The sequence below is a fragment of the Solanum dulcamara genome, chromosome 2, assembly GCF_947179165.1.
Source record: "Solanum dulcamara chromosome 2, daSolDulc1.2, whole genome shotgun sequence".
In the NCBI taxonomy this organism is placed as follows: Eukaryota; Viridiplantae; Streptophyta; class Magnoliopsida; order Solanales; family Solanaceae; genus Solanum; species Solanum dulcamara.
Genome location: NC_077238.1, coordinates 26,951,951 through 26,964,217, shown reverse-complemented (window position 1 = coordinate 26,964,217; position 12,267 = coordinate 26,951,951). Strand labels below are relative to the sequence as shown.

Sequence of the window (12,267 nt, the reverse complement as noted above, 5' to 3'; positions counted from 1 at the left end):
GTCGCTGGAAAGTTGTAGACCTGGACGGAAAGCTAGCTGCCGCGCCAGGACCCCAATTCTGGTGATCGGGAAAAAAAAAACTGGTAGGGATAGGCTCGGAATGTTCCAGTGACCCCAACAGAAAAAAAAAATCCAAAAGGAACTGACCAGAAGGGGATTGTGTTGCGGACAACCAATCATGAGAGAGAAAACTTGACCTCTTTGTTAAAAACGTAACCCTTGTGCTGCAAGAGAGATAACTCACCTCAACCAGACATTAATGGCTCTGATACCATGAACATTTCAAGAAGTAGAAAAAACTTCTTTCTATTTCTTGATGAATATACTACCCATGAGAATGGGTACTTACAATGAGTCGTAAGACCAAATGAGGAAAAACAATATCACATAATCAATTACATTCAATACAAAATCATTCTACTCCACCTATAATTAAGCTATCAGTATAAATCAACAGTAAGGAAGAAGCAACCGAAATGAAAGAGCACCAAAAGGCTGGGTGACTCTGTTAGATTATGATAGTAGAAACATCACAGAAAAACAGGGCAACTCTTAATCTCAGGACTTGTTAAGGGTTTGGTCTAGAAATTAGGAGTAGTATCTGCCTTTATAGACAGGATAATCTTTTCTTGTCTAGGTTGTTTTGCCTTTTGGGTAAGATATGCTCATTTAGTAAGGGTTGCATCCAGGGATGCTCTTATTTATTAAATAATAATATACCTAAAAAATAAGCTAGACACTCTTCAGGAAGCATGAGCAAAATTAAGCATAGGATAGAACAAATAAAGTATAAGTGTAATGGAAGATAATGACATAAAGAACAAGTAACCTGTTAAATGGAATGTGTTATCTCCCTAAGTCATTCCTGGGGCTGATATACTTTGTTTCATGCATGAATTGACCGTATAACCTACCATTTTTGGCTTCTTCAGACCTTATCTTCTGGACTGGATGATTATCCACGTGCATCTCACCCAAATGAAGATGAATGTCACGTGGATCTTAGATGCTGGATGTATCTTGCAGCAGATTCCATGCACTCAATAACAGAGCTTCTGAAGATGGATAAAGATATCCAAAAGGTATAATAAATACAGAAGTTTTTCAAAGCATCATTGTTTGCAAATTTTGCTGAGTCCTGCAATAACTCTTGCAGGAGTATAGTTTAACTGCAAAGCTTCTCTCAGATTTTGAACTTCTTAACCAGGTACAACTTCATCTAATTTCTAAGCGTTCTTATTTTCTGATGGTTTAAGGTTCTGTTAGTTGGTTGTAGCTCCATCTGGAAGGGTTTTATGATTGACTTGTAACTGTATATTAACATGGTAACTGCTGCACCTGTTAAAGTGTCGATAACACTTATTGGACACTAAAATTTATCTCAAATGTTCTTTTAATGTTTCAGATGCACTTAGACACCTCAAATGGAGCTTATTGTGATTATGGAAATCATACAGAGAAGGTATGTGGTTTATCATATTAACTTGTCTGACCGTCGTCTGGGGGCAGAGTCTGCATAGTTTACTGTAAATGATGATTGGTCCAGATTTTATTCGTGCTTGCTACATTCCAAACCTGATCAAGTTCGTCATGGTCTTATCCATGATTAGCTCATTGATAATCTTGTTTGATTTATTTGAGTGCGGTTTTTACCTTATTTAGCACATTGCACTTCAGAAAACCTAGGTGGGTTTTATCAGGCGAACGGCGAATCCCAAGGTAACGAGATATGCATGTAAATGTCTGAAACCTATATGAATGAATCTATAATCAACTCTGTTCTCCTATACCCATATTGAGGAATCCTGATCCAGAAGCATTCTCTTAACCTCACAGTGCAATTCAAAACAATATCATTAAGCATCTCAAGCTCAAATTCAAAGGAGCTCGTAGTAAATGCTTCTGGAGGAGAACATAAATCAATTCCTTTTTCTTTCAAGCAAAAGTGAACTAATAAGAAACCTACTTGAGTCCTTAATGACAAAACTTTAAGTTTAGCTCTCATGGTTGCTGTTATTCTTTTTTCAAAAGTTGGTTTCTCGTTATACATGCTTAATTTGCTTCCTTCACTTTGCTAAGTAATCAAAAAAGTAGTCAATAGATTGCTTTGTGTTTTCTTTTCTTTTCCACAGTCAGAACATAGACTTGAACTACAAAATTGATGGGAGTGGAACTCTATAGCCTACAAAACCAATACAAGTTCTTCTAAACTGAAAGACACCTCATAGATTTACTGAGAACCCTAGCAAAGATATTAGCCTAACTGTAATGTGTCTTGGCTTGCAGGCCAGTTGACTCTTAACTTGTCAATCTCCCCAAAATCTAAACCAAACTGCCCAACTGCCATTACCATATTGAAGGAACCATTGGACTAGGAAAGGATCTTATTATGTTGTTAGAAGATAGTTTCCTCCTCCATTTTAAGGGGTGTCCATAATGTTTATGCTTACACTGCGTTTTACCAATTTCAAGAATTTAAGCTCATGTATCTGTCTCGATTTTAAGTTGGAAAGGACCAAGTACAATTGATGTTCCAACAGGTTTCAACACATGGTGCTAATTCATCCATTTATGATATTTCTCACCATCTTTACAGTAACCCCTCCCCTCCTTCAAACACACAGCACGAATCATCCTCTGTCCTTGTAACAGTGGGTTATGGGCCATGAGAGGTAGTGTATCTTCTTTTTTCGATATCACTCTTTCCCTTTCAGGTTCAATTAACTTGGAAAATAGTGGAGACTGGAAGCAACTACCCAAGACGAGAGTTCGTACGAGAAGTCCTAGATAAACCTATTCTACAACTGGTTCCTCATCTTGGTTATGTTAGCCTTTTCCCATTCATCCTCAGGCTTATTCCACCTGTAAGTTCTTTAGCATTGTTTCAGCAATATAATATTTCTAGTTGTTTAACTCTTGATTTGCTTTATATTTAGATTCAGCTTTTTTGGCTAGTTACTGGCAGTAAAATACTCTATGCTTTCTTCCTTTTTTGGCATCTCTTGTTTGATCTGGTCATTTTGAATTGCTTGTGCATGCTTATTTTCATCCAGGATTCATGGATACTCGATAGTCAGCTTGACCTTATCTCCAATAGGAGCAATTTGTGGACTGATTTTGGGCTGAGATCCCTATCCAAAACAAGGTAATGCAGTTTCTGATATATGTGCTCACTATACTAGTATATTGATATGATACTATCTATTCGTAGTTTCTTCATTGAGAACATCTGAAGAAATATTATTTCTGTGTTTTTTTTTTGGGTTGTGCCAGCTCCATGTATATGAAACGGAATACAGAGCTCGATCCTCCATATTGGAGAGGGCCAATCTGGATACCCTTGAATTATTTGATTGTTTCGTCTCTTCATCACTACTCTCAAGGTATGAAATGAACAACAAAATCTTACTATAGATACTCTAGGTCCTTGGTAAATATGTATTCGTACCCGATGCATTCTTTGGTAATGGACACGTGTCCTGCATTTATTGGTTTGTGTAAATACTAGGTGCGGGTAAGTTTTTCACCCTTGATCATTCCTGAGGTCCTTATGTTAATTTATTTTTGTTTCAACTTTTGTAGAGCCTGGACCATACAGAGAGAGAGCCAAAACCGTCTACAATGAATTGAGGAGCAATTTGATAAGGTACTGGTGTTCTTCCACCTTAACTTTTCCTTGATATTCTTAATACATTAGGGTGGCTGCTCAGATGTGTGGTGTATACATGATAATGTTTGCATTTTTAACGTCACAGAAATATAGTTGGGAACTATAAACGGACAGGGTACCTGTGGGAACAATATGATCAGAAGAAAGGGAAAGGGAAAGGTGCGCGCCTGTTCACTGGATGGACAGCAACTGTGCTATTGATCATGGCAGAAGCTTACCATGAAGTTTAGTATCACCCTAATGCAGCAAAAGCAATCATTTTTGACATATTGAATTTAGACGTATACAACTACTAGATTACTGTCTTTTATATAATCCATACATCTCCAAAAGTTATCTTTTACTAAAGAATTTGAAGGTAACTTCTTTGATTACCTCAACAGTTATGTTGACAATACTGCAAAAGTAAAACTCGGACGAGCAATATAGCACTGATGTGCCGATTTAGTTCATCTTACACAAATTATTCAGTATGGTGAGGATTCACCATGAATTGGAAAAATTACCTTGTAAGGCAAACATGTGATGTGTTTTTTTATACCCAACTATAGTTTAAAAGAATTACATTTGTAGCTATAGTTAGGGTTTCATAGCATTTTTTTTATCTCCTCTCGCGCTCGATTCTCTCCCCTCTGTCTATGTTCTCTCTTGCTCGCCGCCTCTTTCTCTGCAATTGGCAGAATATAATTGTATTTTAGATATGACATTGATACAAATACAAATGGTAACAATCAATGATACAAATACGTATAGATATTGTCAACTATACAAATCTTTTTTAGTGACAAAATATAAACGAGATATTTTAATTATACAAATTCTTGTCTATGATTCAAATACAAATGGTATATTTCAATTATACTCATACAATGGTAACCTTTTTAAGGCAACAAATGGTAATAGATACAAAGATAAATGCAAACACATAAACATAAATACACAAATGAATATGAATATACATGAATAAAAATACAAATTTGTTACGAAATGTAACATTAATACAATTGTATTCGTTGATACAATTATATTTGTTAATACAAATTATTTGTTATTACACTTGATAAAATTGATGTGTATCAACAAATAAAATAACTTTTTTTTTACAAATTAATTGTATTCATTGATACAAATTGATTGTATTTGTTAGGGGTGTGCAAAAATCGAACCGATCAATAAATCGAATTGAAAAAATGTTATTAGGTTATTGGACTAATGAGTTTTTAATCGTTTTATAAAAAAGAATTATTGGGTTATTGGTTCGATATTTTTTTAATATTGGATTATTGAGTAAACTGATAACCCATTAAAGCATATTTAATTTACTATTTTACTCCGACATAAATATTAAATATTGATATCAATACCTTGTTGGTTATTATCTTTGTCCTTTAGCCTTCAATTCACATTATTGTCTTAGTTCTTTTATTTGTGTTGCACTTGTATAGTTCTTTTCATGTTAGTTACTACTGAATCTATTTCATAAGCACTCTGTAAAGTTATGTTATTGTCTTGTCGCGTTAAATTATTGAAGAAGTAATATTATTTTCTTATGAGCATTTTCTTATAGGTTAAATCGATATAGAACTGGTATGGACCAAAATCGATAAATTAAAAATTAATAAAAAATATCTTATTGGTTTATCATATTTTAAGATAAAAAATCGATAAATCTAACCAATAGTACATAAAATCGAACCGAACCGAACTGATCGATGCACACCCTTAGTATTCGTGACACATTTATCGATCAAATATACAGTTAATATCGGATACAATTGAATACATTTAATGGAACTATATCTCTTTCACCTCTCGCCTCCCTCTCCTTATATTGCTCGCATCTTTCCCTTTTTTAACATGTAGTTACGAATTGTAATCAAGCAAACTATAACTATAGATCTCTAATCAAGCTCAAACTATAGTCTTTCTTCTTTTTTTTTTGAAAATTTCTCTGATTAATTCTACATTGGATGAACTTTGTAACTCTCCTTTATTTAGTCATGAAACCGACAATGTGATAAATTCAAATTGCTAAACAGTTGACCTGATTCTGCAAAAGACATCATTTCACATTACATGAGCAAATTTTAAAAATTTGAAGTGGTTAAACTGGTTAAATATAAGTTTATCTTTATTTAAATCTTGCATTTTATAGAGTTAGGCGACATAAGTTGTCAAGTTCAAAAGCACCCGTAATCATTTAAAATTATTAAATATACATTTATAAAATGATTTAATTTATATTAAATTCAGGATATATTAGTCCAAATAAATATTATGGATTAATAAAATTGGATCAATTATTTAAGTTCAACAAATGTGGATTTAATTAAAAATCCAAATCCATTGATGTGGGCTACAAATGGTGAGCCCACTTTGCTAAGCCCAATATCATATCATCCTAAAGGTCCATTTTGGCACCACGTGTCAAGTGACGTGTCATGCCAAGTCAAACAAATAAGTCAATAGGATCATGCCATGTGTTAAAATGACAAGCCCATTTTGGTAAAGCCCATTTTCCATGTCACTAAAATTTGATTGGTAGAAAAGAAACTTGTTCTTATCACAACTCCTCTATTCTACAATTATAAATAGGGGTCCTCATAATTCAGAAAAGACACCAGAATTCTAACAAGAAGCCAAAGAGATCTCGTGGATCAAACGCAGCAGATTTCTCTACAAGCTACAAGTTCAAGAATTCAAGATCAAGTGCATCAAGTTCAAGAACAACTCAAAATCAAGACTACCAGATTCAAGAACAAGTCCAAAAGCCCTTGAATTCAAGTACAAGTCAAGATCAAGTTCAAGAACAAGTGAAAATCAAGATCGTCAAGTTCAAGAACAAGTGAAGTTCAAAATCATCAAATCAACAAATCAAGATCAAGACCACAAGATTCAAGATCAAGCTCAAAAGCCCTTGAATTGAAGTAAAAAGTCAAGATCAAATCCATCAAGTTCAACTAAATTCAAGATCAAACTCAAGATCCCTTGAATTTATATTCGAAAAGATGAATCAGAGGATACATAGAGATTGTAACACTCATATTCAAAAATCAAATACTACGATTGTTGCGATATTTTCCATTCTTGATTATTATTTTCTCGACGCGAATTTTATTGTCTACAAATTTTGGCACACCCAGTGGGACAATCTCTACCTCTCATCTCAACTTTTCAAACATCATAGAATATCAAAATGACTTCTAAGAAGATCAACTCCCAATCAACTTCCTCCAAGATTGCTGACTCCAAGTTCTCTGCTGATGTAGAAGGAATCCTTGGTGTTATCTTTGGAAGCTTTGGAGCTGTCACGAGGAGCAAGGACACTATGTTGGGACAACAAACACGTCAAGTGTCGTCCACATCAACTCTCGTTTTTGGGTCCTCGACTCCAAAAGGATCAAAGTCCTCCACAAATGCTTAAGAAGGAGGAAATAGTGTTGCTGAAAGGATCAAGAAGACTTTAGGTCTACTCGAGCACTTTGGCTCAAAAGACTCTACCACAAATGGGAATCATGATTCAACCGATAGATCCTCTCCACATGCACCGTGTAATGTGAGTCCATTGAAGATCAACTTATGCGATAATCCATGCTATTCTCCTACAACCCCAATGATCATGCAAGTAGTGGTAACTGACGCCTCATCCACAGAGGAACAACTTGCAAACCTGACGAAGTTAGTTGAAGGATTGGCGAAATATGTATACCATGAAGAGTCTCGAATTGATAAGTTGATGGATAGGATGGAGGGTCTCTTAGAAGGATATGCCAGTCATGCACCTGGAAAAGGGTATAAAAGTTCAAGAGATTGAAGATCTTGGAAAGCAGGCACCGCCTGTCAAGGATATGCCAGTCTCTTATGAAGGGATGATCCCACTCGATCGATTGAAAAAGTTCATCGAAGGGACCATCAAAGATAAATATGAAGTCTCCACCAAGTCTTACCATATGTATGCCAAGCCGTACACTACAAGAATTGATAGCTTCAAAATGCCTGTCGGTTATCAACCTCCCAAATTTCAGCAATTTGAGGGAAAAGGAAACCCAAAGCAACATGTTGCACACTTTTTTGAAACGTACAATAACGTTGGAACCTATGGAGACTATCTTGTGAAGCAGTTTGTCCTCTTTCTGAAAGGAAATGCCTTTGATTGGTACACTGATCTCGAGGCTAATTCTATTGATAGTTGGGAGCAACTAGAGCATGAGTTTCTAAATCAATTCTATAGCACAAGGCGCACTCTGATCATGGTAGAACTCACAAATACTCATCAAAGGAAGGATGAAACGGTCATAGACTTCATAAATCGATGGAGAAATGCAAGCCTAAATTGCAAAGATAGACTCAGTGAAGCTTCTTCCATCAAAATGTGTATCCAAGGAATGCACTGGGAGCTTTTGTATATCTTACAGGGAATAAAGCCAAAGTATTTTGAAGATCTAGCTACTCGCGCTCATGATATGGAGTTGAGCATGTCTTTTACAAGAAAAGATATAACGTTTGTCCATGATCCTCGTAAAGGAAAGGACAAATATGAACCCAAAAGGTGGACAAAATTTGTGCCCAGGAATGATAAAGAATCCATGAATACTAATGTGTTGCCTGTGAAGTTTACCACAAAGGAAAGCAAAAGGCAAAGTGTGAAGACGATTTTTCAAGAGTGTCCGAATTGAAATTCAACCTTGAGTGAGATGCAAGAAAAGAAATACCCATTTCTAGATTCTGACGTCTCTGAAATTTTTGATAAGTTGCTCGAACTAAAACTCATTGAGTTGCCAGAGATGAAGCGACTTGATGAAGTTGGAAAAACTAATGACCCACATTATTGCAAGTATCATAGACTTATAAGTCACCCTCTTGAAAAATGTTTTGTCTTCAAGGATAAAGTTATGCAATTGGCTAACGAAAAGAAGATTATCTTTGATGATTAGAAGGCTAGTTCTAACCAAATCTCTATCATATTCAGCTCGCTTGATCCAGTTCAAATATGTGTCTCTGAAAAGCATGAAGAAGAGTCGTTGGAGCAAGACAAATCCTAAGTTGATGTAGATGATGAGGAAGGTTGGATTCTTGTGACTAGGCAAAGAAGCAACAAGAAAAGTTTGCAAAAAGAATCGTTCGAACAACTAATCAAAAGAAAGATAGTGAGGATATTGAAAAAGTATAAACCAATCAAGCATCTGAAGAGGGAAAAGGTTGAAGTGCATCACCACCAGAAACCTCGACCTTCTATGAACCTAGAGGAATTCTTACCAAGTTGGTTCTATGCAAAGGCTACTCAAGATAGAATCAAGGTGTTACCCCCTACACTCTTGAGCTCGGAATATTTCTTAAGTTTCTTAGACATTATCATGTGATCCGGATAAGCTACGACACTATCAAACGACTCTAAGGAAGGGAGAATGTGTTACCCCACAGTAGAGAAGGTTGGAAATAGAGTCATAAGAATCCAGAAGGAATTAGAGGCCAAATAAGGAATCGTAAGACTCGATTTACCTACGTAAGCTACCAACTTAGAGGTCTTACATACTTGAGCTACTTGAGGACATACTAAGCTTACGTAGCATGGATTACATAAGCTCCTAAAATAAGACGAGATTACGAACCCATGAGGAAGGGGAAAAGATGACACGTGGCAGCCAATGGAGGAGTGGAACGTGGCAGCACCTCAAGCAAGCAGGTGACCCACCTGCTTGGGGGAGGTGGGTCCCACTGCCACATGGCAGCCCCTCCTTCAATGCATGGATACGATGGCCCAATAGAGGCTGGGCACATGTCCCCCTTAGGGGATGACATGTGTCACCTCTTGGGACCACATATATGTATGTATATGTAACATATACTTCAGTTCCTGCACCTAAATCTGCAGCAAAATAAAGAAAACAAACCCTAAACTTAGAGAGAAAAGTGTGGCGGCTAGGAGGAAAAATATAGGTAAGTCCCAATTTTATTCCGTAAATTAATTATACAGAATATACCACGATTATATGGAGGTATTAGAAGTATAAAATCATGACTTGGTGCAGCCAAAACGGACAGCAAACAGTCCATACAGTTTCAGCGCGACTAGAGAAGTTCCGAGGCGAGTTTTGGTGAGTTTTGGCTAATTTTGGGTAAGGTAAGCCTTCTCCTTTAAAGTTGGACTTTATGGGGTTGTTATGTAGTGTATTATGTACCTTGTAAACTTCTGTAAGTATAAAAAAAGTTGTGGAAATGCTTGACGATAGAAACAATCGAAAGTGAAGTCGTCGTAGTTAAATTGTAGATGAAATAGGGTTTTGTGAGTGTGGGGTGCTGCTGCAGGTGTGTGGTGATGTATTGAAGGGCCTAAATGTATTTTAAAAGGGGTGTGGGTGATTCTGGTTTCAGCCACATGACCCCTCATTTCGTATAATTAAAGGTTTTGCGAAACAAAGACTAGAAATCCTATTTTGGTATTACAATTTTCAGCAAGTTGGGTGGAGTTTATATTGTGTAATGTTGCCATGTTTTACTTGTATATGAGATGCAGATTGTTGTTGTTAGTTGGCTGTAGTAATTAGGTATATAATTGGGAATTCGGATAGGGCATATTATAGGGGAGATGCTGCCTAATTTCCGGTAACTCTTTAAATGAGTTAAGAAACTAGTCGAAGAGGCGAGTGAGGAAATGAGTTATGTGAATACTAAGGTGCAACCGAAGGCGCTAAAAAGTTTAGGGTTGTTGATACTCGCCTTGATTCCATGTTAAATAGGTTTGGAGGACGACGACGTGGACGTGATTAAGAGAAGTCCATACGAGGTATGTGAAGCTTTCTTTTGGCGTGTTTTTGGAATAAGTATGTAGAGATATCCTTCTTTTCTTTTGGCATATCTTAGGTGTAAGTTATGAATGATATGTATATGGTATTTGGGATACAATCCATTCATAAATCCCTGAATATAAATCAAAACTCTCATTTACTTCTTGATGTTAGAACTCTTGCAATAGCTGAGTTGTTGCCTTTAAGTCTTCTATGTGATGAAAAGTAGTACATGTAAAGCCTATCTCTTCTTTCCTTTAGAATGAATTAATTTTAGGTGAAATGATATATGATATGAGTTAGCGATAGTTCCATTTATAGATTTTGGATGTGATTCAGGACTTGTAATCACTTGTTAATGATAAGGGCCTTAAAGTAGTTGAACTACGACCCTTAAGCCTCCTATAGGTTGAATAGTGTTGGGATGTGTAAGCTCCTATATCTAAGGGCTCTTAAACATGCTTTATGATGATATATATGGGATGTTTGATATTTTACAGAGTTTTACGTACACGTATATGCATTATGATATATATGGATCGGGCCGAACGTAGCTCGGCATATTTTGCTATGTAAGGATCAGACCGTACGTTCCACGACATGTTATGTTATTTATGGATCGGGCCGTCATACCTTGGCGTTATTATACAATATACGGATCGGGCTATCGTTCCTCGGCATTATTATATGATATACGGATCGGATCGTCATTCCTCAGCATTGTTATACGATATACAGATCAGGCCGTCATTCCTCGGCATTATTATATGATACATGGATTGGGCCATCATTCCTCGGCATATACTTTCTATATACAGGGATTGGGCTGTACGTCCCATAGTGTTAATGGCATATATATACCTATCATGATAGATGATGTGTTTGTAATACTGAGTCCCCAAGCAGGCCGGATACGGTACGTGATAGTGGTATACATGACTTTATTTTGTGAGGTGCATGTACAGTACCCTATTAAATGTTATACTTGGTTTCCTGTATCCTTGTTTCAGTTGTTATCTCAATTATGTTATGCTTATATACTCAATACATATATCGTACCGACCCCCTTTCTTCGGGGGGCTGCATTTCATGCTCGCAAGTACAGATGTTTATTTTGGAGATCCGTCAGCTTAGGAGTTCCTCTCAGCTATGTTGGAAGTGCTCCACTGTTCTGGAGCCTAGGTTTTGATACTGGTCATTTGATGTACATATTTATTTATTCAGGGGTACGGTGGGGGCCCTATCCCGCCATATGATGCAGTTATTATTCTTAGAGGTCTGTAGACATGTATATGTGGGTTATTTATGAGTTTGTTCCGACTGTGCCTATATAGCACGTTGTAAATGTTTTTATATTATGGAAGCCTCGTTGGCTCGCGTGCCCTTTCATGATATGATACGAATAAAAGAGGCTACATGTATATGAAAAAGTTTTAAACCATTGAGGTTTTTATGTATAGTATCACATCACACACGGTTCAACTTAAGTATAGCTGATAGGTATGTATATGGGGGCCCAGGTCGTACCCCAGTCGCAGCCTACGAGGTTGGGTCGTGACAAAAGTGATATTAGAGCAGTTCATCCTTGGAATGTCTACAGATCGTGTCTAGTAGAGTCTTATTTATCAGTGTGTTGTGCACCACATCTATAAACAGGAGGCTACAGGATATTTAAGATGTTACTTTCTTTCATATCTAAGATCGTACGATAGAGCCGAGTCATAGGGAATGACATTCCCCATACTAACTTGTGATTTCAATAGAAGGGCAACATCGACAAAAAAAAGTAACTGATGATATTGGAAGATGCAG

At 36.5% G+C, this 12,267-nt stretch overlaps 1 protein-coding gene across 2 annotated transcripts in view; it reads left to right on the top strand.

The window, feature by feature from the left end:
* The window catches only part of LOC129880478 (mannosyl-oligosaccharide glucosidase GCS1), a 43,492-nt gene extending 39,261 nt beyond the window's left edge, over nt 1-4,231 (top strand). For both annotated transcript variants that reach the window (XM_055954522.1, XM_055954521.1), the window contains exons 15-22: nt 933-1,082; nt 1,157-1,207; nt 1,406-1,462; nt 2,715-2,864; nt 3,054-3,145; nt 3,274-3,383; nt 3,583-3,646; nt 3,756-4,231. In XM_055954522.1, the coding sequence (XP_055810497.1) occupies nt 933-1,082; nt 1,157-1,207; nt 1,406-1,462; nt 2,715-2,864; nt 3,054-3,145; nt 3,274-3,383; nt 3,583-3,646; nt 3,756-3,900 (819 nt within the window). In that variant the 3' untranslated portion in view covers nt 3,901-4,231. The remainder of the gene's footprint in view (nt 1-932; nt 1,083-1,156; nt 1,208-1,405; nt 1,463-2,714; nt 2,865-3,053; nt 3,146-3,273; nt 3,384-3,582; nt 3,647-3,755) is intronic.
* The last annotated feature ends 8,036 nt before the right edge of the window (nt 4,232-12,267 follow it).